Genomic DNA, 27,912 nt, shown 5'->3' with positions numbered 1-27,912 from the left:
TTTGTTAGTGTAAATTGCCAAAGCAGCTTTTGTGTACATAAAGTGTTAAAACTGTGTGTGGCGGAGATGCAATAAAGGTGAGGCGAAGGGCAGTCTGTAAATGCAGTGCCAGAGTTGGCATTTTTTCCCCATCTGTACTGGATTTGGAAGAAAAAGGCAGCCAGGGTGGGATTATGGAATTCATGGCAACAACCAACTATTATGGTCAAGGTACATCCATGTGTGTGTATGTGTGTGTGTTTTCCATATTTAATCTACAGTATGCTTGGTATTTCCTTCCCATTGTTTGTTATTAATGCTGTATGAATGGAGGGAAAAATGAAATTTGCAGCTTGACAGAAGACTCAATATTGTATTCATGGGAGAATATAGATTCACATGTAAAAAGCCCAACAGAAGATAAGGGGGAAAAACACAACAAATGACCCAAATTAAGACTAGTCACTTTTAGCGACAACCCCATGGTGATTTGCAAAGGATGTTATGATCATCTTAGCTCCTTTTTTTTTCACTTTTAATGCAAACTTGGAAGTGTCAGAACTAAACATTGCAGAATTTTGTATGCAGAACAAGTGAAAAGGGGAAGGAGTGTTAGTTTATATCAAGAACTTGTCTTTGAGTTCTAATCACCATTCTAGTGTGACGCTCAATCCTTGACTCGCAGGGCATACCAAGGAACAATACATGTAGGTCAATTATTCATTGAATATTATTTCTTCATCAATTCTTGGACTGTTTGAATGATGTCTTGTACAAGCATGTTCACATCTAAATCAGATGACCCTAGGCATGTTTGAATCACTCAGCGTTAATGAATTTGTGAAATAGGTCTTGCTTGGGGGAAAACTGGGTTTGTTCTAATTCCTGTTTAATAGATGGGAGTTTCTTTTTCTTTTGTGGTGGTGGTGGTGTGGGGGGGGGGGGGTGGGATGGCATGCACTGAGGCTGTGACCCCCCATTTTTTTTTCAATCACTTAGAAATGAAAGCATATATCATGAAAAAAACAATCAAACAAGGTCAATCTGGTTCCAGGCTAAGCATATCAAATGCATGTCTGTAACAAACCTGCCTGGATTATGTCATGTCATTCTTGCTTCTTTTTGTGGGTTGTGGATTGCATTTTTATTTTGACATAAAGTCCCAGAAAATTTAATGTTACAGCATAATGGTCAGAAGTTACACAACATTAAAAAAAGAAATGTATACAAAATCACGTTAGACAATAGCCATATCCTTTTCGTATACTTCATGAGCAGACTGTATAAACAGAAATATTTTTGTTAAGTCTGTTGTGAAAAAAGAAAAATGGCAACCAATAAAGATCAGAATAGGTCCATCTTGTAGGCACAAACTTAAAAAAGAAGAGAGAAAAAAAGGCAATTCTTGCCTAATGTGTCAACTGACCCTAGATTATGTGATATGCATGTCATTGTGAACTTTTTTGTTACAGTATGATAGTAGAAAAGAGCTTGGTTAGCTGATCATAGGATAAATATGATTGTATTAATAGTCATGGTTACAAAAAGCGGATCAATGTGTTGTGTATACTATAAGAATTTAAACTGTCTTCCACTTGCTCTGAATCCTGTATAAATGCTACTTTGACTTTCAGTGCTTTCAGTATAATTCTGCAGATTGGGGCTCTTTTCAATTTGTTCTCCAGATATCCCCTGTCACTTTGTTGCTGGTCATTGTACTATTTTGTTTTGTGTTTGGTTTTTTGTTAGCATAAAATTTAATGTATGCAGTTGTGAGCACTTTTGGACAGGGAAAGTTGCACATATTTGTGGGGAACATATTGTACAGTCTGTATGCCACCCTACTAGTATTCTGTGTCTGCATATCTCAAAAGATATGTTTTTAGTTCACTTCATTGCAGCGCCGCCACAAATTTAAAACATTACATCCAATTTTCAAAAAGACAAGTGTACTGCCTTGGTAGATTGTCTCACTTTGTAATGTGCTGCGTAGAGCCGTCAAGGAACCATGGTCTACTGGATTTCGTCTTTTGTAATATGCATCAATGTCCAGCAATATACCAATTGAGTTCATGGTAATGCTTAGTTATGGCCTTACATTGACCATCTCAAACTGTTGTTCAGCCAGTAGTTTAACAGCCAATGATGCATGCACTATCACTGGCTTTATGGCACAAATTCTAAATCAATCTTGAATGAACTTTAAACACTTTGTGGTCAAGTAGTGACTGGAGTTCAAGTGACAGACAATTTCCTCTTATTACAAGGAGGTTATGTCTTTGTCGACATTGGTTTGTCAGTCTGTCTGTCTGTCTGCAAAGTAACTACAAGAGTTATGAATTGATTGTAAGGAAAAGAGTTTCAGAAAATGTTGATAATGACACAAGGAGCAGATGATTAAATTTTGGTAGTGTTCCGGATCACCTCTTAATCAAGGTAAGGATTATTTTGAAAAATTATTTATCAAATTGAGAAATAGGACCAGCAAACAAGGAAATTCAAGCTGTGCATATTTGAGATGCGTATGTGCACTGAGCATGTTCTCAAGGTGCAACAAGAAGCTATGGTAGAGACACTATCTAGAAGGTATTTTTTTATCATAGGCAAATTGGACCATTTTTAGAATATTATGTACATGAAAATGTGCTCCTTGCAGAGGTCTGCACTCTCTGAGTGCTAACTGCTATTCTAGTTTCTATTAATGGGCTTGCTAACCTTTGCACTGAGTGTACAAATGTATGCTGAGCATCACATACAGCTGTAGGTACATTGACCTTAGATGCACTCTTACCATTGACTACCTTCTTCAAGCCATGAAAACACCCATCTAAAGGTAGAAACCCTGGTTCAGCAAGCCTTCAGTGTATAATGAATACCAAGCTCCATGATACAACTTCTCTTTGTGGAGCTTTTAAGTTGCTCATTTTCAATAGTTTAAATGCGCCACAAAATAAGGCAGTGAAAATATGAATTATAATGCCTTCCATCTACCGTACATGTATCTTGCTAGAAACGTTTTGAGAATCTCATGGCCGAAAATGAAAAATGTTCAGTTTGTCTAGTAATGGTTGCATCGTCGCTACTGCTTGAATGAGATGATGGCCTGCCATATTGGCCATCATATCAGATTACTGTATGATGAGCATTTTCTGTTCCAAAAACTCACCCTTGTGATAATTTGCAAATGTGAATAAGAGTTGCCCTTTTAATGTACCAATGTGTGCTTCTTGATCAAAGCCCTTCACCTTAACTGTTGATGTGGAAAAACAAAGTTCTCTACATTTGAAATGCAAATGTTCATGTTCATAGTACTTTCACTGTTTATGATATATTTGTGTGCTCATGATGCTTTAAGGCTGTGTTTTTATGGACAAAGTAATGAATGAATGGACAAAGCTGAGGGTCTGCTTTACTACATATCTTGTGCTGTCAACAGTGCAGATCTGTAGAGTTGCCTCATAGAACCATTCTGCCGACAGACAGTCAAATCTGGCATGGTCCCATTCCCCTTGGGTTCCTTCTGCCGCATCGTACGTACCACCGTTGGTCGGCACATCTCCTTACACACTGGAAAAGACTCCCGTATCGGATGTGCCCTTGTTATTATTGAATGATGGTTCGCAGAAGGCGTTGCATCAAACGCAGTGTCGTGTCTTCAACCACACCCGTCTTATCGATGACATGACTTGCACTCTCTTATGACTGCTCTGGTATGACTGCATCCCCCTTCAACATCATTACCATCCTCTCCAGCTCCCCACCCCCCCCCCCCCAAAAAAAAAAAAGCAACAACCTTCTCCCGTCTCCAGTCTTCAGTCTCCAGTGAAGAAACGAACCTGGCCACGCTGGATGATAATCTCCATGCTCCGGCCATTTTGTGGCGTAATTGCATCCAATGAGCAGTGCGTCCAATTTGATAGCGGAAAAGAATGAGACCCGGAACATCGAAACCCCTGTAGTCTCTAGTGAGGAGACCCCCTCCAGTCTACTTCGAAATGTTAAAAGTATAATTGTAATTGTGTTCATTCACAAGTGTACTATCAGGCTGGCTTTCAAGTGCAGACTACAGTAACTGCTACAGAGCTTTTTGCTGACGTTGGTACCTCAAACGCATGAAATGAATGGATGAATAAATGAATGAATGAATGAATGAATGAATGAATGAATGAATGAATGAATGAATGAATATGTACAGTTGTGCATTTAATTCATTTAATTCACTCGAACTGATATACATCAGTCTCTTGCTTTGACAAGTGCATGCATCTACATGTAACACACATACCTTCTGGAGCAAAATGTCACATTCTCATAACATGATGATGCCACCATTAGTCTTCTTATTTGTCTGTCTGTAATTGTACAGTAGTTGTTGTACATATAGGTCCTACAGGGATGGTAAGTTGAAATTGAGTATGCATCCAATACACAGTGACGCAGTGATATCACTGAAACTAGAAATCAACCCAGTATGATACAACCACTAATAAAGCAACAAATGATAAAAAGATATGACAATTTTTCAGCAATATTTCAATGTTGCATTTTCTGGCATGGTGATACAGACAGTAGAAAGTAGAATTTTTTTGCATCTGGTCTGATAAGATGAATAATGCTTGTTTTTAATTATATAGAATCAAAATATGAAGAATTACTATATGTATAGCAAGCAAAAAAAAAAAAAAAATATTTTTGCTCTGGTTCCATGTCACATGAAATGTGTGAAAATGTCAGTACTGCGAAAATGTCCACTTTTACAGCAGATGAGACCTATGATGGGAAATGATAATCCTGAGACAATATAACAATACAGAGAGGGGATAAATGAATTATCACATCGTGTTTGTAGGATGGAGGAGAGGCAGAGAATTGTACACTTGGTGTGTCTGTTGTATTGGATATTGTCAAGGAGCTTCAAGCTCCTTGATATTACAAGGTGTGACACTTTCCTTGTAAGTATACGTGCATGTCGTTTGAGAACGGAGAGGGAAAGAAAACAGAGCATCAAAGCAGGAGCAAGGAAACGGTGCATCATTTCAGTCTTTAGGTTGAAGGTGTGTATGTGTGTGTGTTCATCCTGTGTTTTATCTCCTATCATCTAGTGTCAGGGCTACCAACCTTGAGTGAGAGATTGACATGAGAAACTGTAAGGGAGCAAAGCACCTGTCTAGGGTAGAGGTGGGGATGGTGTGAGAGGGGGGTGTCCCCCTTGCAGGGTGGGGAGCTTTGACAATTATAGATTTTAATTGTTTAAGTGTTGCAATCTGCTACTATATCTTAATCATGATTTCAACACATATTTTTTGTTATGTTGTATTTTTAGGATTCAGCGTGAGCATTTGTTTATCAGAGTAAGACAGATAGAACTGGGTGATATGCGTGAGAGTTGGCAGCCCCACAGTGTGTATTCCCAGTGTGTATTCTTTGCATGTGTACTGGTAGAAAGTGATGTCGGTGATAGCTGTGGGTCAAGACTGTGTGACCAGTGTGACAATAAGCTGCCTCATGAAACCTGGAGCTGCTGATGAGAAGAACCAGGAGAAACCTTGACCATGTGTGATCCCATGTTTTGTTTTGTTTTTTTCCAACCTTTGTATAGTCCTGAAAGTATTATCTTTAGCCAATGCTGCACACTGGCACTGGTCCGACAGTCCCTGTCCAGTAAAAAATCACTGTTGGACCAGTAACTCTTTCAGGCATGGCCCAGTAAAACACGAAAAACTGAGTACCTGTATCTACTGGTCCAATAGGCAGGTTTGACCAGTAGAAAAAATGGATTCATGTGCAGCCCTGCTTTAGCGGTGAACTGTAGGCTACATGTAGTTTTGAGGTGAAATGCCACGCCATGAAACAAAGTGACTGTGATAAGAATGGACTTCAGTAGATTCATACAAACAGAATAGAGGAACTTTCATGAGAATTGGACTTATGGAGAAAAGCAATGGAAGAACAGAAGATTGATATTGGTCATACTGTAAAACGAGGAATTTTCGCGTGCACTTTAATTTTGCGAATTTCGCAAGCGCCAAGATTCGCGAAATTAAATTGCACGCGAAAGTTCTTGTTTACACTATATGCATTGAACGCCAGTGGCACTTCGCGAAATTTTCATGCCACGAAAAAGGCTGTCAGCTCCAATTCGCGAAAATTTCATGCCGCCAATATATCATGTTTTACAGTAATGGTGTACATTCTACAGTGTAGGTGGATAATGCTGATGATGTGATACAGGTGACTTCCACTATAACGGAGTCTTGGGGACCGACACTTTTCTTTCATTACATTGAAATTCATCATAACTGAAGGCAATTTTGTACTGCAGATGTTAGTGATGATAATTTTAGAACCTGAATTTTTACTTTGTTGTAACAAAATTTCTCTGTAACAGTGTTCACTCTAACGGAACTGCCCTGTAACGTCATTGCCTCATAACTTTTGATGGTTTTTGCGTAAAGGGAAATGTTACCAACACTGTTTGTAGAGTCACATCTGTAGGAGCTGAATTATTTGCGGTGGTTTTATTCTCCAAAATTTTATGAATCACCTGTGTGCTGCAAAAGTGACAATGCTAGAAAATAGAAATGTGCAATAACAGCATGTGAATATCATCGTCTAGAGTGAGGTATGATGCCTGCAGCTCAGTATGCATATTGTGCAAGACAGTAGTACATCAATTTTCATGCGTGGAAATGTCAAATCAAATTCCGTCTCTTTTGCATAAAGTACATTGTAGGTGAAAACAACAGATAATTAAGTAAGCATTTGCACAGCATGAATGTCAGAACCGTCAAATATATTTTTGAGCCACTCGGGCCAAAACTTTTATTGTGCAAAAATAAAGATATTTACGGTATAACTTTCACTGTTTTGTTGGTTTGATTTTGCGATATTTGACTTGACTTGGAACATGGAATGGCTTTTCACATGATCAGCGAGATGTAAAAAAAAAAAAAAATTATGGTGACTTTAACTTTAAGGTCTAAAAGAACATTTTGTAATCCACCTGCAATAGGAAGATAGCTGAATGTTATTATTTTCTGCTTGCAATAGATATAGGTAGAGACAACATCTTTGCTGGCATAAATAACAAAAATACATTGAATCAACAGAAAGCAATATGTTATACTCTACCTGTCATAAACCTGCGTTCTATTTCTCATAGCTCGGGATATCTTTTTTACTGAGAATAGAATAATGTAAAATGCTGATGGGTGAGTGGGTTAGAGTGGGGGCGGGGGGTTAATGTGCCTGGCCTGATTTTTGCTGTCACGAGATCGATTTTCCAGGTATCATAACCTGTCCCTACATGAATTGAAATCTAGAAATGTTGGCGACAACGTACATGTCTGCCATTACTGATCCAATGCAACTTGGAGGTAAGGTTTTGCTATAATGCTGTAGATCTTAATCGATACTTAGGCAAAAAAATACAGCCTCACTCCCACCGACAGTGAAGACTGTCTTGAGCAGCTGATGGAAATGATTTTTCTTTTAAATGCAATTTTTTTCAACACATTTTTTCCAAATTGCCTGTCAGCAGAACTCTTAACACCAGCTTATTTTTTTATCTATTTATTTATTATGATTATGGTGATGATGACGATTTATTTATTTATTTATTCATTCATTTATTTATCTAAATGTATATTAATTAATTTATTAATTTATTTATTTATTGTTGTTATTTATTTATTTATTGTTGTTGTTGGTTTAGTTTTTTGGGATTTTTTTGCTGAGAGCCAAGTCTTTTCTTGCAATAAATTTGATCATGATGTGTGTTATGGCATTCAGGATGCACATCATACTACATTTAGCCATGGCACTAATACAGTACATATTTGATAGTTCAAGCTGCAAATATATAAATGCACATTTGTTTTTGTTTTGTTTTTTGATTGAGGGAGATACCTCTTTCCTTAATCACAATAGATTTGAATAGATCAGAGTGAAATCAAACAAACATGTTATACGTTTCATTAAAATTGGACAGAGGATATTCAAAAGCAGTTTTAAGTTTTTCCTGTTTTCAGAAATTTGTGATGTTGGTCACAACCACAAATTATACAAATTAGGTGAGGGGATGATGCCATTGGCCTGCACACAAATTTTCATTATACATTCAGTTTTGAAATGAATTTGTAGTAAATACCTTTTGCTTCAAGTATTACACAAGTTGTACACATATTTCTGTGGAAGGAGTGGTTGTACTTCAAAAAAGCAACAACAAACAAAATGTTTTATTTTTTTTGATAATTTGTTGCAAGAACAAATGGATGTTCTGTGAGACAGTGATATCTTCACTTCATCTCATTGACTTGCATTATGATGACCTCTCAGTGTTTTGTAAAAATATTTACATTAATAATTCCATATTTTCTATATTTCCTGTATGATTATAATTGTTTTTTTATATTCCTTTTCTTTATTGTCACTTCTGTTATAAATCAAAGCCAAAACAAACTTGGAGTTGTATTTCTTTGATTTCATGGAATCTCACATTTGTAAAAATACCCATATAGTAAGTGAATGCCCATGGACCTGACATGTTCAAGTCACATTATAAGAATATGCCTTCATATAATTATTAAGTATACCATGTATACTATGTCACCTTTGAAACGCTTACCAGCTAAGGGGTCTGAGTGGTGAAGACTAATTGGTCAGTTTGTCAATCCTGGAGTTGTGGATTTATCGTCCTAATACTATAAAGGTTGTGCCTGGATGCACATTCATATCGCCTCTCTCAGTCCTTCTAGATGACATCTGAATGCCGCCCCACTTGATGCTGTATCCCTCCAAATTCTTGTTTATATTTTGCCCGTTCCCTAGATGCCAAAATGGATGGTGTTTGCAACCCATTGATGGGTGTGTGTCTGGCATGTTTGGGGAAATATTTACTAATAGACTGGACATTAAATAGAGTACAAGCTGACCGTACTTACTAGATACATCAGAGACTCCAACTCTCCCGCTTTCGACGGGAGATCTCCCGCCGAAAGTATGTATTACTTCAGTCACACCTCAAATTATATATTCCTATCAAGTTTTGTCATATAATTGCTGTCTATAAGCTTTATTGGGAATTTCCTGGTCATAGAAAGGAGAGTGCAATATTATGTTTATTGCAGAGCATGACATGTGTATATATTTGAATGAAACTGGGCAGTTGATAATGAGATTCAATGTTTCCTGTTTGCAAGAAATATCATCTCTCACTCCATTTATGAGCATCTAAAAATGATAATTTTCATCATGTCATGTGACCAAGATTCCCATTTTAAGAAGCGACCAGAATCTACAGGATCTGGGATCTGTTCGTTAAAGGAATATCTTCTAACAGTCGATGTTCTAGATTTCATGTTGTTTTTATCAGATTTTGCTGTAAAAAATGTTTCCTTAATGTGTTTCTCTCAAGTAAAGTTTTATGTCGCAAGTTTTCTGTACTTTCTACGTTTAAAGGCCCTGTTTACCTTTGGGAACAGTGATTTGAAAAATGTTTCAAGATATGACATTTAGTGCATATAGATGTGTAGCTCAGTTGTACCACAAAACATCCTATCATATAACATTTTTGCGATAAAGCTCAAAATATAAAGAGATTATTTGTATTTTTCTCAATAAACCGTAACTGTACACGGTTTAGTCTGGAAATATTTTTATTATGAAATATTGTTCACATTTTGTATATTTAACAATACTTAATGTCAATATTACTGATTCAAATTTTTACAGTGGTTGTTTCTATCCCTAACTCATATTTTAGAATTATTTTAAAGCACTAAAGCTGGGTTTTTGTTTCATCTGCAAGTGGTAAATAATGCCTTTAATACCCATACAGGCGCACACACGCACACATGTATACACGCAGGCCTCTCTCTCAATCTCCTTTAAAAAGAAAAAAATTCTTTCCTAAACCCGTTACTTCTTAGTTGAGGTAATTTCCCTTTAAGAAAATGCATGATATACCTGGAAATGGTTATAAAAGGGTTAACATAGACTGTTTCTCTTTTCCATCTTATCACAGATTGCTGCATCCTATGCCAACCAGGTTTACATTTTTGAGCCCACGCCTGTGGCTCAACGGAAAAACTCCAACGTGAGTATTACAGTATAGTGTCCTCAATGTTGTCACCTTTCTGTAATGCATTGAATGTACTACCTCTTTTCTTTGCCTTACTAAATTCTGTGCTGACTTGAGATAGAGGCAATGACTCACATGTGTTATAAATATGTTGTTTGTCTTGAATGTGATCATTGTATTCATGCGAGAATAGCATCAAGCCTAGATGTGTATTGAATGTAAAACTTGTGTAGATCTTGCTCATCTGACCTATGGAAAAGAATAGTGCAGTAGTGGATATTCAAACCCTTCCTGACTTTACTAAATTACTCACCTCCTAGTTTGATATGGTGGTGCACTTTTTCTGTACATCAAATACATTAAATAATCATTTCTTTTAAAGAAACCATGCTTAACTTTGAGATTTTTTCCTACTCATATATACTTTTGCAAATTGATAACAGCTGACTATTTTTTCCCTTTATTCTACAGCATCATTGGGTAATGATGCTTATAAAAATTACATCAATATTATGATAGGGGCAGCTACCATGGCAACAAGCAGAAGTTGTTTGGAGCTGATGTACTGTCATGGTGGCATTGTTTTGCTGTTATGGTAGCGTTTCTTTCAATATTTTGTTACTGCACCAGTAAAATATACAGCTGTAGCAGTATGATATGAAGCCCCTTTTCCAGTCTTGTCTGCTGTCTAGACTTCATGGTTTTCTCATCTTAGCAGTCAGCAAACTTTTAATGACATAACCCCTCCCACACACACACACACACACACACACACACACATATACACTTTCAATCTAAAGACTGAATTGATGCATTTCCTTGCTCCTGCTTCATATGTTCTTGCTGTAAATTGCTGTCATTATCAAAACTGCAGAAAATCATTTCACACATTCTACGATTGCCAAGAAGGGCAAACTGGTTGTGATACAGTAACTTCGATATTGTAGATCTCAGGCACATCCCTTTGTATGATATCATAACTATAATGTGTCAAACACACCTTTCACTTTACTGAAACTCATTAAAAAGTGCCATTATCCACATTTTAAAAGCAGGGACTTAGCGTGTATACAATTTGAAAAATCAACTTTTACGAAACTATCAAACCTCTCAATTGCTTTTATAACGGAATATGTGCTGGTAAGTGTTCCATGTATGGAATTTGTGAGGAAGATACTGGACATGGAATTAATGTACAGATCAAACTTTCAAACAATCAGATTCAGACCTAAAATTTGTTTTTTATGAAAAAAACGGTGAACCTGGGTATGTGCTTTGGCTTTGAAAGATGAATACATTTGTTTTTAAGGAATTAGTAGCTTACAGTATAATTTTGCCTTTTCATAAGATAGAAACTTGGAGAATTGCTGTATTTGACTTTTTTGTGTGTGTGCCACCAAATAGATCTCTTTATTACAAATTTTTATGAGGGTGATTAAAGAAGAAATTCACCAAGAGATAAAGCTCTTTGAAAACATCAGATACAATGCATGGAAACAGTTTTGCAAACAGACTATAAAATGATATGAATATCAGTGAGTTATGACCTATTAGGTATATTGTTGATGGACCTGAGGATACAAGCTAAACCTCTTTATAACTAGTCAATTCTGCGATTATCTGCCATTGGAAAACAATGGAATGCAAGTAGCAACACTGCAAAGCAAAACTGGATTAGAGTGACTTCAGTTCATCATGGTTTGTGGAAAAGAAGAGGCTACATAAATGTTTATTACAGAACTGTAAATGCTGTAGTTGCTTTTAGCTGTGTTAGATTCCCACGTGCTACCAGGATAAGAATGATTCAGCATACTCTTTATTTCCAGTCATTTCTTTTTATTCCTACTCGTTCCCTATGTCTCTACCTTTTAAAAAAATGCTCTTTCTCTCTCCCTCTCCTTAGCCTCACCATGCAGACTATTCAGTGCTCATATTTTGGCATACATTGTAATATGAAGGTGATAATTTGTGAATGGTGCAGTAGAGGTATGGGTAGATGTTTGAATTACTTGACTCTGGAACAGAGATCTAAATTTTGCTAATGGAGGTAGAATGCTTGCGAGGAGCATGGCATATTTCACATAGTGGAAAATCTTTGCAGATCGTTCATTCTACATAACAAGTGCGAAATTAGTACAAATGGATTATTTGTTGAGATGTTGAGTAATACGTCCAGAAATACTCTTGATAATAAAGCGAAAACGAGTGTGGTATAAGTTCACTGACATCAACACAATCGTCAATCTCCTAAGACTTTCTGAAAAAAAAAAATATAAAGAGAAATGCAGTCACTGCATTGTATGAGAGTTATTGTGTGTATTCTGAGAGTGGTAGTGCTCATATATGAAGACTACTTGAATGTTACAGATACTTCCTCTGTGGGGAAGCTACAGGTCATGACACAATGTACATGAGGTGATTGAATGTTGTATGTAAATAACACACAGCAAAGCAAGGCAAACATGATCTAACTCATAGAATCAGTGCTGTATGTCTGTGATGCACAAAGGTCAACTAGCTCTTGTGTATTGTAATAAAAAATGAAGATAAAATCATGTGCACTAGCATTTATATAACGCATACATACTGTACAGTGTATTTTTATATATTTGTGTGTATGCGTATATTATACTACATGACACAGAGCTAGTAAAATAAATAAGTTGTAAGAGTTGATCAAAGTATAATATGTAATACATGTGCTTGCATCTAGAAAAGTAGTGAAGTGCTTGTTCTACAATGTACTTGGTGAACAGTATCGTAAGCAACTAATTGAAGGAGTTGTGTACAGACTCTGCATGTTTCTTTGCTGTTGTCACAATGAAATTGTTAGCAGCAGTGTAGCGTACCAAGCAAGGGATAGGAAACTCATGTAATTCATTCAAATATTATCTTTTATTACAAGCAGCAACTATAAAGTAGATATACAAAATACATTTTAATAATTAGGCCAATGTGTGAACTTTTCAATTCTGGTAATGTGATCTTCTACAGAAATGGCAGTGCTTCTTTGGGTAATACTCGTGCATGTTAATGGGCAGGATGCCAACTCGAGAGAAAGCATGCATCCCGTGATCACTAGTTACCAAAAGGAAATGTGGAGAAAGCTTAGTGGCTGATACGACAGAGATGGACGAGGTTTAGGAATGGTACAGGATGTATGTAATTGTGATGGCATCAGAATGAACTGGCATGACTTCTTGATTGCTTGAGCTGCTGATAGTTTGAAGCACAAGGGGAATACCTGGCACTGGTGTGTTATCATGGGATGTGAAAGAAATGTTGGTGGAAGGAAGAGAGGAAATTGTTTGGACTGACAGAATGGTATGAGAGGAATGGAGATATAAAGAGAGATAGAAAGAGAGGCTTATAGAGTGATAGAAGGAGAAAGATACATAGAAAAAATGTAGATGACAGTTGTGATATTTGGAAAAGTACAACTCAGAGTCAACTCACAGTTTAAGGTTAGTGATGTTGATAGAGCCAGCATAGATCGCATAGTCTTAAGTAGTCGCAGTAGCAAGCGTGAAAAGAGCTAGAAAGTGAAGATTGAAAATGAAGTGACTCAATGAATGAAATATGCAATCATAGGCAAGTTGAGAAATAAGGACGGTGAGCCTTAAGCATTCCGTGAAAGGAAGGAACAATGACAGTTTGCATTGTTTACGTTCTCCAACATCCTCCTTTTGATCATAAAAGAGGTTTGAAATATTTTGTGCTGGAGAGATTCTGGACATTTTTACTGGCAGTAATTACATCTTGGGATTCTCACAACTGGAAGCACAGTTTTACCAGGACTTTGACTCTGGTCTTCAAGAATGTGGTGGAAAAAAAAATGATCTAGTCTATTTTATAATGTTTGTTAGTGTTGTCCATCTATGCACGCATTCCTCCAACTTGGACCTTCCTGTGTACCTGCCGCATGACGAAGAAGGAAACGCCGGCGAGTACGCACAGAAGAATGATGACTCCAATCACAATACCAGCTATGCTACCTGCTGACGCCTTGTTCAGGCTCTGCATGGTGTCATCCAAAGAGGGGTCCAGAGCACCTCCTCCAATAACAGACCCACCGGCGCCACCACTTGTGCCACCCATTCCACCACTGGTGCCGGTAGAGGCGCCCCCATTTCCACCGCCGCCTCCACCCCCGTTGTTTCCGCTGTTACCCCCATAGTCTCTCCCGTTGCCGAGTGAAATCCACTCGCTCCCGTCGACGTTGGTGGAGGTGTCACCGGTGCCCACGGTGTTGGTCGCACTACCACTGTCGCCGATGGGTGGTACAGACTCAATGGGGTTGAAGCTGGCACCGCCTGCCACATCTCCGGCGATGGTGTCGATGCTGCTGGCAGGGGCACCGACTCGCCTCCAGGACTTCTGCTTGCCCCCACCAAAGGACGGCTGCGGGGTGGTGCTGACTGCCATGAAGCCAAAAGATGACTGTCGCTGTGGAGCCATGACATTACCTCGTCTCCTTGCCCAGAGCCAGTCAAATTGAGCAGAGCATGCTGGTAGAAAGAGACAAAAGAACAATGCTGTCAGTGCGAGAAAGTGTACTTTTTTTCTTATGAAGTTTTCTTTGAATTATTCGAAGATCCTTAGTTGTTCATGTTCAGGAAATAAGAATATGAATGGGTTATAGTTATTGAACAATATGAAGATATTGCAACTTGTCCTAGGGTAAAATATTAGCATGTTGAAGACAAGTCCTGAGTATACTCGGGCAGGTATCTATGGGAAATGTTGTAGCAAAATCAGCCCGTCCTCAACGGGTTAATAGATATAATGTGGGTGTGTGTCAGAGACTGAGTGATAGAGAGAAAAAGAGATACTGAGAGGTGGAGAATAAAGAAAAGACTAGAAAGAGAGAGAAGGCAAAAATATAGACAGAGACAAATACCATGAAAGATTTAAACATGATGTTGTTGATGACTTTTTTTCCTTTTGTAATATATAAATGTTTAAATACTTTCTATATGTCATTATTATTATGCAGCTAAAGGATTTCTTTTCTTTTTTTTTTGAGGGGGAGGGAGAGATGACAGAATATAAAATCACACTTGTATCGTGTAGCATGACAGCTGGATTAAGGATAAGCAATGGGAGAGTTTTATACAGCACTGGAAATTAATTAAGGGCGACATATTTTGGTAATCTGAGGAAATCGTTGGATCTGACAAAATCGGGTCCATTCAATATCTTAATCATCATGTAATCCCTACAGCTAGGAGGTGAGGATTTGACACTGAGCCAGTCCATGTGCTCCCCTCCCCTCCCCCCTTGCTGTTTACTGGATGACCCATAATGAGTAATAAGTCCCATTTTAATGAATTGACTGATAGTGGAAGGACACCGGGGTGATGAGATTGTGAAAGAAATAGGAAAAAAAAAATGAGGACGACGAACAAACACACTTTAGCTCTGACTGTAGGCCACTCCATCTCCCCGTAAATCTAATTGACATTTTGAGGAGTGAGATCATGGAGTGAGAAAGAGAGGTCTCATAGCGACACCTAGCGACAAGATGTGAACACAGTAGTAGCTGCCTTGAGAATGCCCTGATCACTTGCTGTCACCGACACATTATTAGTCTTTAGGTTTCAGACCTAGTATGTGTGTGGAGGAAGTCGAAAGATGAGGAGTAGGGCTGCAAGATACAGTGTTTTTTCCTCCCATTACCAGATTGATTTATCATCACTTATCTGTGTTTTTATCTTGTTATTCCAAAGCAGAGGACTGCCTAAATGCTTCATGCAATTCACCAAAGGAAAGTTGCCTTACTCTCTATTGGAAATGTATTTTACTTTAAATTTACTTTTAGCCCATCAAGAAAATTTGAGTTGGATTTCAGATGAGAAACTGCCATTTAATCATAATTTTGTCGAGATTTAGTCATGAAAATAAATTGGGAAAAAATGTTTAAGTGAATGAAATGATTTTAGTTGCTATGTCAGTTTACTTCATTAGACCTTTGTGTATTTGGATTGCTACAAATGTACATCGATATATCATGACTGTAAAGAAAATACACTACCCCCCCCCCAAAAAAAAAGGGGGAATAGAAAAAACCTCAAAATTGTGTTTGTCTTTAAATATTTTATGCTGAAGCAAGGTTTAAGGTAACCCAAACCCTCATGTCAAGTTACATGTAATCTAAAGTTTACAAAATTGATTTGACTCAGTGAAGACTTTTCCACAAGTTGTCCCAGATTGGATAATCACACTTCTCTTGATGGCTATATTTCTGAAAAGCTGTGACTGCCTTTTTTTCTCAACAATTTTTCCTTTTTTTCATTTTTACTGAATCATGAAGACTTGATAAAAGTTACATTGTGTCATTTGACCGTAGGGTTTAGGTTCCCTTTAAGCCTGCTTAACAATAATATATTGTCAGCTTATTTCATATCCATAATTTACAGTGCAATTATAGGACACAGCAACTACCATCTGAATTTACATTACAGGCAAACACCAACCTTCAACACGAACAGTAGGGGATCTCAATTATAGATGAAATCAATAATTTTTGAGTCTGATCATTTTGTAATAGACTAGGCACAATCCTGTCTGAGGAAGTCTGCTTAGGTAATGCCTCTGAGCTCATATTGTGCAGCCTTGGGGACCATAATGATATGACACATATAGCTGTGCTAATTGTTTTGTGGTCACATGACTCATTTCACAGCATCTCAAGCATCAGGTGGTACGTGAAGAGATGAGTGTTTCATACAGTCCCTTAGCTCCTCTGTTACAAATGTGTGCATGTTGTGCTCGTATCTGTTTGAGCAAAACTCCTTCAATTTCGAAGTTAGCTTCGATAAATCTAGTCAAACAAACAGAATGTTGAAGGTTCCTTAAAAAAAAGAGGAAAATGATGAAAATGATATCAGTCACAGGCACATCTTGTCCCTGGGGTGACAAAGCTTTATATCACAAAATCATGAATTTTTAAGAGAGAAAAAAATTCAATTTTCACAACACTTTTTTATCAAAACACACACCATAAATGCTGACATAAAAGAATGTAGAAACATCAGTTTTGATTATATCTATAATTGTTCCATTTTAAAACTTAAATCAATATTTTTTATTTTTTTAAACATTTATATATGCTAATTGAGATATGAGGTCTTGACGCTTCAGGGATGATATGTACATTAGATGAGATGATCATATCATCACCTCACAAAGCCTGCATTTGTTTGTATGCAGACACATATCATGAATTTTGGTCAAAAATTAGTGTAAGTAATTTCCATTCAAAGAAAAATATGTAAAATAACTATTGCTAATCTTCAAATTCTGCAATAACTTGAATTAATTCTTGGTAACAGTCTGCAGCAGATCCATGCGGATTTAAGATTTGCAATTCTACGCATACTCACTGCCAGATTTTATTTTATTCAATATGCCCATGACTTTGATGATATATGTATTTTTTAATATTCGCATGCCTGGATTTACAGTGAAAGAAGTGCATGTGCTCCTTGCCTCTATCTATCTGCATCTTTGAATAAGCTTGATCAGATCTGTTCAACAAATTTCTTTGCAGATGCTTTCCAGCAGATTTAGCTATCAAGATTGATAGAAAAGTAAATAAATTTCCGACATTTTTATGTAGGTTCTCTGAACGCACTTTATTTCAGCACTGCAAGTTTTATGATCATGTTACACTCATGAGGGTTGGATTCGTTTGTGATGCACGGAAACTGAGATATGACCAGGGAGGTGGAATCCCTGATATGACTCTAATGCTTTAGGGAAACTACAGAGTAGACATTGATTTCTGTGAGAACGATAAAGTGTGTGATTGATTGTTGCAATTATTGCAAAATGTTTACACCACAGCTCTGTTGTGGGCCATCAAGGCACTCAATATTTCCTGCTCTGCTGAGCACTTCCTTCAGTACTGCACAAAATAACATTCAGCATCATAATAAAGTATTAGTTTGGTTTTTGTTTTTGTTTTTGTGGGAAAATGGGATAATATCAGAGTGATGAACAGACAGTGTTGGGTAATTTGCATATGGGTATTACTTGATGCAGAACCATGAGCCATATGATACTGGTTGATTATTAATTGATTGATTGAGTTTGCATGGTACAGATATAACATTCAGTACATTTTGTTACAAGTCAAACGTGCAAAAAAGAAAAAAAGAAGAAGATAGGCAAACATTAGTACTTGGGGAAATGTGCAGAATACTACCAACATTGTAAAAAGATATACTGTAGCAAGCGTGATTTTCATATTTTGGGACCTCCAGTGTACTAATATGACAACATAACAAACATATTTGTTCAGAAGTTTACAGAGGAATTACATGCTTGAGATGTTATGTCAAGAATACTGAGAGAATGAGAGTGAGAGGGAGCACTGAATGGCTAACTGTAAAAGTGAATATTTTCATGTGGGTAATTTTTTGCACTTGGCTGGGTAAGATGAATTCTACTTCTTCTACTTCCACAGTGCTTCTCATCAAAGCCTGTTCAGCAACTGGATGAGGGTTTGAGGTGTGGTCTTTCTGACAGTGGAATTTTGTGTGTTTGTAATTCCACAGAATCAGGACATGAATTACTGGAACACATGGCATGCAAAAATATTTGCATGCTTTTATTTTTGTGCTAACTTTTGGTTGCACGAATGTGCGAAAATTTGCTTGCTGCAAAAATTTCCACTTTTACAGTAACTGCCATGCCCAGACATGGACACTGAGAAAAGGGTACTGAAGACAAGAAGACACTGTATTGCATAACGGAGTTTTGCGCTGTTTCACTCCCCTGATATGACATAATGCTCAGTGTCACAGGGGCGGATCCAGGAATTCCAATAAGGGGGGGGGGGGGGGCGCAAACAATATTTCTGGTGCTACTTCTGGGTTTCATCTCATTTGTTCTTTTTAATTCTTTTGTTTTAACAACAAATAAAGAGGGGGCATGCGCACGGTGCGCCCCCCTCCGGATCCGCCACTGGTGTCAAGCTCTGGATGTTGTCATGCGGTTGTGTGCCAGGCCACAAAGTTTATTTCCATCCCTCTCTGTTCCCTGTGTGACCGTGAACTATTACACTTACAGTCAAGGCTGATGTGGCAGATATTTTGGCTATATCACAGAAATGCCATGTATTATGATAATAATGATAATAATGATAATAATAATGATAATAATAATAATGATGATGATGATGATGATGATGATAATGATAGTAATGATAATAATAATTATAATAATAATGATAATGATAATACTAATGACAATAATGATGATAATGATGATAATAGTAATAATGATAATAATGATAACAATAATAATGAAATTCCAGCAGGAGTTTACAGTGAGATCTAGCAATACTTCTAATACCCACTTCAGACCTATAGAAAGGTAAGGCCTCAGTGCGCCACTTAAGAAGTCAGAATACTTGTACTTCTCAGACCACTTCACATTCAAATCTTGTTTTGTCAAGAGGTCCATCACTACAACTTCCTTAGAATTTCTTGACCCTGCTAGGAAATGGGATTAGCTCTTCAACTGTGATTTCAAACTTTGAAATGAGAACATGAAGTGCCATGAATGGGAACCCTGCTTCTGCTAGGGGGTACATATAAGCAAGCAGAACATGACCAAGTATTCATTTCAGCTGGCATGCTAACATGAAAATGGGCTACCAGGACAGGATGTGTCATTGACAGTTGAAACGGTTGTGAACATTTATGATATGCAATAAGTCCACAATGAAAATAAATACACATAGGCAATTCAATTTTTTAGCTAAGGTGAGAGAGCAAACAAGACTGAAACAAGTGTGAAAACACAAATTAAGATATTACAAGATTGATGATGGTGTTAAACGATTCAAATTGCTCTGGAGCATTTATTTATAAATTCATTGTAATAACTCCACATATGACCTATAGATGCAACCTCCCAGACATTACATTGGGATCTCATCTATCATGCCTGGCATCCCATGACCACACAGTGGACACTCCATTAATCTCCATATTCAGTCGCAATAAACCTAGATTGTTTTCAGTGCCCCCAGCCGTGCCCATATGCTGGTAATGGCCGCCGTGCGGCCTTTAAAGGGGGAGCCAATATCTCATCTAGAATCAATCATCCGGTGTGTGTGAGTGTGTGAGTGTGTGTGTGTGTTTGTGTGTGTGTGTGTGTGTGTGTGTGTGTGTCCCCTTGGCATGAGATACTGATGACACACTGGTCCAGATTTCTCCAGGGGAAACCACATGTTGCATTTTAAATTGGGACCATCTCCCTTGCTTTCACACCTCTCTATTGACGGGGAGATGTCACCCGAGCTGGATCCGAATGTCGTGGACTTGATGAAATCCACAAAATAGGTTTCGCATCCATGCGGCCAGAGGAGTCATTGAGAATTCACAGACAATTTTTACATTGTGATCCAAATCTTGATATGTTTACGTGTGTGGCCATCAAATAAAATTAATCATTGAATTAGCATCACAATTTGCATCACAAAAGAGTGATATTTTTTATGCATTAGTGCAACAATTTGTGAAGAATAAAAGCATCACATCTTGGAGATATAATTGCGTTTTTGGCTCATCACATCTTCGAGATATAATTGTTCTTTTTTATCTTATCTTCTCAGTTATTATTTGCTCCAGGTTCACTTGAACCTGAGAAAATTTCAGAGTAGAGCTGGTGAGATATCTTTTAATTTGTATGCACATGCTTAAGCCTGGTCATTGGTCAAACTCTGGTCATTATTCAAGCCTTGCTGATGACTGATGAGCTAGTGATGAATTGCACTATGTATGAAAGAGCGCAAAACGAAAAATCACAATATTTTTTTTATGGTGATCAGAAATATTCACAGAATTCTCGCATAGGAATGAGGATGATGGCCCTGAGATGCCCCCATTCAGAGAACCTACAGTGTGTATCATGATGCGTACTCTGGTAGGAGATTAGTGAACATCATTTGGGAAACGAATCTGATATCTTCGTTTTGCAGGTACATGTACCTAGAAAATGTTGCTTGGAGTCAGGAACAATTGTTTTTAACTTTGTGTTAGGTGCATGCACTGTGAAACACACACATACATACCTGATTCATAAAACATTTTGTAGTTGTGTGTGTGTGTGTGTGTGTGTGTGTGTGTGTGAGTTTGTTTGTTTGTTTTTTATACCAAAAGTGAGATCCAATCTAACACTGGAGTCAGCTTTTCAGCATTTGCAGGTATTAGAAAGATTGTTATGTATGGATATGCAAGATGGCATCCAAAGTCTCTGCAGATATGCAGGTTACAGGATATTAATGTGACATGATGCAGTCTAAATCTGAATTGGGCTTCCATTTACAGGATAGTACATGATTGCGATTGAGGAAAATACAAAGTCAGAGCAGCTTTGCAGACAGATTATCATCTGTCGCATCAACCTATATTGCCTGAGTCCATTATATCATGTATTCTTTAGTTGTCTTTCATGTCAAACCTAACTAATGTGATACCATATGTATTGCAAAAATATACTTGCAGAAATTGATTAGTGATTATGTGGTATTTTTGTTTATGTTTTGTTTGTGTTTCAGAAGAGCATTACTCTATTCAAAGTCAGTGAACACAAGTACCCGTGAATGGTCAATTCCACGGAAAGGTTGCATTTTATGACAATCAAACTATTGAGTATAGATGATTAATGAAGCTTAATTAGATGATCTGGTATTGTTTACTCAAAGCAGCCTGTCACAACAGATATTTTGATACCTCATTTGTGAACATCGGTGAACGTGGAGTGGAGTATGTCCGAAAAACCTTCATTTTTCATGAAAATTGCCAATTTTTGCAGAATTTATGTATCATTTCTGATACACTATTATGACCATAATACAGCTTGTGTAATTCTCAGATGGCTTATTTTCTGAATGTTCTTTGGTCATAGATTGGTTTTATGATGTTCTAAAACTTGTTCCGGCATCAGTAAATATTATTCTCTCAATCTCAAAATGTGGTAGTTGATAGCGTCCCATAAGTCACGTTTTTGTGTCCCATCAGTCACACTGGTTTTCCCTATCCTGCTACTGTACCAATGAGTAGATATTCATACCACTTGGCTCAGGGTAAGCACCAACCCTTTGCTACATTCAGGAAAGAAAATATCTTTCCAGAGTCTCTGTGTGTAAGAATATTTCAGAACTTATTTTCCCACATGAAAAACGGTGGTCCTCAGATGTCCCATAAGTCACAACAGCAATTTTTCATTGCTGTATGTAATGCAATGATACTTTTCAAACTAAGTATGGTGTTTTCATAAACTGTGATATGATGGATCTAACCATGAACTGAGAAAAATGCATTTGATGCAACTATTTTCTCAAAATACTGATTTGAAATTGCCAAAAATTGTCACTTTGTCCCATAAGTCACAATGGAATTGACCGAATACAAGTGAAGCACATTATGCAAAAAACAAACAAACAAACAAACAAAAAACCTTCAACTATCAACAATATTGTATTGATTCTTGCACTGGATGTCCTTAGGGCACCATCTTAGAAAATAATTTTTGTTGGGGTGGGAGAGGGGAACGCCCTCTCATATGATGGATAAGGCTTGAAATTTGAAAGATAAGTGTGTTCATCCTTGGACAAGATGCTTTTCTACAATTTCCCTCTTGACCTAAGTGTATAGATTGGTGACTGGCAATACTGGCTAACCTAAATGTGGACAATGCTACCATCCCCCCCCCCCCTCCCCCTGGAAAAATGATAATAATAAAATGGTGTAAGGACAAAAAAAAAATTATAGCATGAAAAAAAAAATAATAAAGTTCCTTGAAGGCAACTTACCCAAAATTGGCATCAGGAGAAACAGTACAAACAATTGGGCCTTCATGATGATGTGTAGAGTCAAAATCCACTGTACGTTGCAAAGAGCCAAAAGCAAGATTATGTAAAGAATAAATCTTTAGAATGTTGGTAAAAGTCCTGTGAGCATGGACAGTTGTATGTTATCCAACTTTGAGTAACTCAGGAGAGCTCTTTGTAGGTACAAGTGAGTCAGGCAGATGTTACAAACTTTCTAAACTTCACAGCTGTCCCTCTCTTGATATTGAAAACCCCAGCCCCCTATGTGTGTGTGTGTGTGTGTGTGTGTGTGTGTGAGGGAAAGAAAGAAAGGGAGAAGAGGGTGGGGGATTTTCCCCCCTTATACATGCTTATCAGTGATTGGTCGATAGTGTGCTCTAGCAGTTTTTGTTTCGCGGGGTTTTCTCCTTTTGCCCAGCCCACTTTGAATCTTGCAGTGGTTTTTTGCTCACGTTGACAGGGGTTACGTGTGAAGGGCCGGGAAGGGTATTTTTGGAACAGGGGCATCGAATGAGAAAAGGGGGCAAGGGAATGTGAGAATGAATGAATATCCTGCTTATCAGAATCCATCCACATGAGCCACAATAGTGTAGGTAGTGGATCATTTGCATTTCTCCATTTCATACGATGTCTTTTTTCTTCTTTTTAAGATAAAACTATAAACAGAAGAATGGGTGCACTAATTCAGAGATTAATATACTGAAATTCAAACTCTATAGCTTTGGTTTTCATTTTCCAAGAAAAGCATTCCATTCATCATTTTGCAAATGAATGAATTTATTCATGACTGGGCAAGAAGTTAGGTATTGCCATCATTCTCAAGAATATGTTAAAGTCACAGTATTTCAGATGTAGGGGTCAATATTACTGAAATATTGCCCTCTGGGGATTAAAGTATAATTCCTGTTGAAATACAGTATTTTAGCTTTGTGACGCCTGGGACTCCTGAGTTGAGACAAAGTAGTTTCAGAAATATGATGACTCAACCAATCAAAATATATTGCACCTTGACATATCACCTCTGGATGCTGACTGCACCAAAATTGAAGTTCACTGATCTGTGTATAAAAACAGAAGGTTCATATTTTTACCAATGAATACTATCTATGCCATGTATTTAGCCAGTCTAAGTTTTCGCGAATCGGGACTTCCCAACAATATCCCGAGTCATTTAATTTGCGATTGTGAAGTACTGATCTAAGCGGAGAATGCATGCGTGCATGTCACATTCATGTCAAGATCAGAGTTAATGTTTTTGTATGTTTTTAAATTCGCGAATAGCACCCGACTAGCAAAATTAATATTAATAACCTCATGAAATATCAATTTGGGGTATAAAGTTGTGTGATGTTTTTCATCATATGGTGAGTATAATCTCTTCTTCTCGTGTGAGTTGCTGCTTCATCGTCTTCTATTGCTCATAAAAAAAAGTAGCACACTGAAAACTTCAATGTCTTGAGGTTCTGCTCTCGGTATTAGAGTAAGGAGTATAGAAAAATATTGCTAATGAGTACTGCATACGTCATGTTTAGCGAGTCAACTTTTTGCAAATCAGGACTTCCCGACATTCTTGTGGGTGGTTGAATTCACGATTGTGGAGTACAGCACTGAGTGGAGAATTGTATGCGTGCATGTCCCTTTCATGTTGTGATCAGAGTTAATATCTTTTGCACGTTTTTAAATTTGTGAATAGCACATGACTCGCAAAATTTGTGAAAAACCTGTGAAATATTCATGAAATATTCGGCATACAGTATTCAGCCATATGGGAACATAGTTTGTCATATCACTGTTTGCAAATAGTGTCATATCGGTGTGAGAGGGACGTAGGTTGCTTAACATGTGATGCAAAATGGGCTTGCATGAGGAGAGAGAGAGATGGAGAGAGAGTGTGTGCAATTTTCTACAGTCAAGTGATGATTTGGGTAGTGATATTGATAATGATATTAAAACAGAAGAAGTCATAACTATCGTAATGATGATGATGATGCTGATGATGCTGATGACGGTGATGATGATGATGACGACGGTGATGATGATGATGATGACAGTGATGATGATGATGATGAAGTTGATGGTGATGATGATGATGATGGTGATGATGATGATGGTGATGATGATGATGGTGGTGATGATGACAGTGAAATGAAGAAGAAAAGTAAGAAGGAGGAAAGGATGCTTGCAGCAGAACAGACATTAACAACTTTACTGGTCAGATGATTACATGTTCTGCTTGGCCAATCATGACTATTCTTGGGGTGTCTTAACCAGTGCATTGCCTTGTGGCAGATTTATAAATAGTTCTATCTGTTTCCTGTAGGCTCATTCAGACATGCCACCTGCAGTGGTGCCGAAAATTGATGTCTGTGAATAATTCAGAATTTCATTTTCTATGGTGTGTCGCACTCGGATATGAGTGCAGAGAGCATGCAGTTATTACCTATTGAGTAGAATAGAATACTGTAAAACAAGAAACATTCACAGCATGAAATTTTCACGAATTTGAGCTGACGGCCTTTTTTGCTGCATTGATTTTTTTGCAAATTGTCACTGGCTTGTAATGCATACAGTGTAAACAAGAACATTTGTGTGCATTTTAATTTTGCAAATCTTGGGTCTTGCAAAGTTTGCAAAAATTAAAATGCATGCGAAAATTTCTGGTTTTATAATAGTTTACTTTTTTTACCTCTTATATCTTATATCAGAATATCAAAAACAAAATATCAAACCCCAGTGAAACACTGTGTGCATTTCAGTAGTTGTTTGGCAATATTCACAATTGTATACATACAAAGAAGACCATCAAATATAAACTCTGTGTGTTATGAATTCTTTACAGTTTTTCAAAAGTTGCTTTTTGTTCAAAATTGCCAAGGCTACAACTTCATGGCTGACATCTTAGTTTCCTCTGAGACTAAGACCTGCAGAGACTATTATAAAAAGGTGCAAACCATCACTACAAAATTCACAAATCTTTAAAATCTTATTCAAGATGTATATGAAAAGTTCCAGAGTCCAGTTGAATATATCAAAGAAAGCGTGTTTAATGCTCTGTTCAATAAAAAGAACCAACAACTACCAAAACAGCTATGTTTCCTCTGTAATTGGAGACATACAATGTATTTCTCTTTTACTGACCTTTGCACATTGTGAAATTAAAACGTTTTGCCTTTGATTCCTGGCTTTCTGCCTCATTTCCACTCAGTGATGTAATATTGATAAAATTCTGGAATAATAAATAGTCTATTGGTCCCCTCTCTCTTTTGTTTCATGAAATAAAAGGAGTTGCCTCATTTGCATAATCTGTACCTTAGCCAAATACGCATTTTCTCTCTCCTTTGTCTCAACCGTTTTTTTTTTTCTGCAAGAAGTTTTTTGTGTGAATATTTTGTTTCTTGGACTTCTGTTTCATGTGAGAGATGGGGAGGATTAAAAATAGACTCATGAATCAGGTCATGTGGCTATCCATTGTCAGCCACATTAAAGATAAGGTGAGGAAACTTGAAAGGGAAAGGACAACTGCCAAATATCTGAAGATCTTCTGTTGTGAGCTTCAAAGGGAAGGCATCAGCTGTGAGACAAATCACTCGGTTGCCGCTGGAAACGACAGCCTCTGTGATGCAGTGTCCCCCTCCTTTGAGCTCTTGCTGATGTCATCAAATTCAATGATAGAAATGTAAACACATGTGAGAATTGGCATCCTTGGGGTCCTTTTGGAAACGCTTCCCTTTGAAACTGTAATAATGGTGCAGCTATGTGAATTAATTTGTTATTTTTTTCTTATAGAAACTTGTTTTCTTCTGAAATTTAATTCTTAAGCATGCTAAATATTATGTGAAATTCTCTTTAATAACCAATTCTAAGCTTTCTTGCCTGGAGATTTTATTAAACGGTGCATCAGTATTATTACGTGTGTGTGTGTGTGTGTGTGTGTGTGTGTGTGTGTGTGTGTGTGTGTGTTGGTTTATATGCAGACTTTGACAAACTTGATTGACTGAAATTGAAGGAAAATTGTAAATATGATTTGGAAAAAAAAGTGCTCAGATGATGCACTTGAATGACATTATAAATCTTGGGGTGTACAAGTTTGCCTTGTGTTATCCAGGCAAGAGAACAGGGATGCCATGATATTTTCCCATTTTGGACCCTCTCAATTTAATAACTTGTCCAAAAAAGATCAACAATAGATGCCAAGTGTAATGATAATACCTTATGCCACCTCCAAAGCACACTTGTTTGAAGGTGTCATGGAGTTTACAAATGTCTCTCATTCACTTCACAATATATTATTTTTCCTTCTCCTCGATGAGTGCAGATCATCATGTTCAGTGAACTACTGTAAAAGTTGTCATTTTTACATTCAGATATTTTAGTAAATGAGGAGGTCACAGACGTTTTTGTGAGATATTGTTTTCATGATGTGACACTGAGGCTCTCATAAATGCATATGTCTGTTCACTCTGCCACTTTACTTATAAATGTATGTACTTAGTATATGACTGAGTGCGCAAAGATACTAGCACTTGGTCTATCAGGTGGCAATATTTTTGTGTGTTCTATTTTCGCGGCCTAATAGTAATTCGTGAAGTTCATGAAAATTAAACCCTTGCAAAAATAGCAGCATTTACATAAGGTGAATTCAGTATAGATGCTGAACGGTTATAGTTGTTGTTCACATTATTATCATTGTCACCATTGAAATATGAAGGGGAATGACTTGTGTAACAAAGCAAATGACTATTGCTACTACTACTACTACTATATGAGCATCATTATACTATCATCTCATTGTTTTGGCATCTGTCATGATTACCATCAATGCCAGTATATCCCGAACATTCAAGGTGAAGATATGCTGTCATGACAAGAAATACTCCAAGAAGAAATGCCAAAATTCTTCTAAATGGCATATTTTACAAAATTGAATCTCATACATTATAAGACCATGTGGCTCATCCCAAAATAGCTACCCTACCACACATTGTATGAACACTTGTTTAAAATT

At 37.2% G+C, this 27,912-nt stretch overlaps 2 protein-coding genes across 2 annotated transcripts in view; one reads left to right on the top strand and one right to left on the bottom strand.

Annotated features, from left to right (window-relative positions):
• LOC139736041 (dmX-like protein 2) overlaps positions 1-27,912 on the top strand; it is a 134,570-nt gene that overhangs the window by 24,022 nt on the left and 82,636 nt on the right. The window contains exon 3 of the mRNA XM_071646786.1: positions 10,004-10,075. Within this exon, the coding sequence (XP_071502887.1) occupies positions 10,004-10,075 (72 nt within the window). The remainder of the gene's footprint in view (positions 1-10,003; positions 10,076-27,912) is intronic.
• Positions 13,937-22,935, bottom strand: LOC139736032 (uncharacterized). The gene is made up of 2 exons (XM_071646775.1): positions 22,890-22,935; positions 13,937-14,568 (listed from the first exon to the last, which is right to left on the bottom strand). The coding sequence occupies exons 1-2, from the start codon at positions 22,933-22,935 to the stop codon at positions 13,937-13,939; spliced, it is 678 nt and encodes a 225-aa protein (XP_071502876.1).

Source organism: Diadema antillarum, unplaced genomic scaffold, assembly GCF_040938485.1.
Source record: "Diadema antillarum isolate AM-2024a unplaced genomic scaffold, OU_Dant_1.0 seq00000620_RagTag, whole genome shotgun sequence".
Taxonomy (NCBI): domain Eukaryota; kingdom Metazoa; phylum Echinodermata; class Echinoidea; order Diadematoida; family Diadematidae; genus Diadema; species Diadema antillarum.
This window is presented reverse-complemented; position numbering and strand designations above follow the sequence as displayed.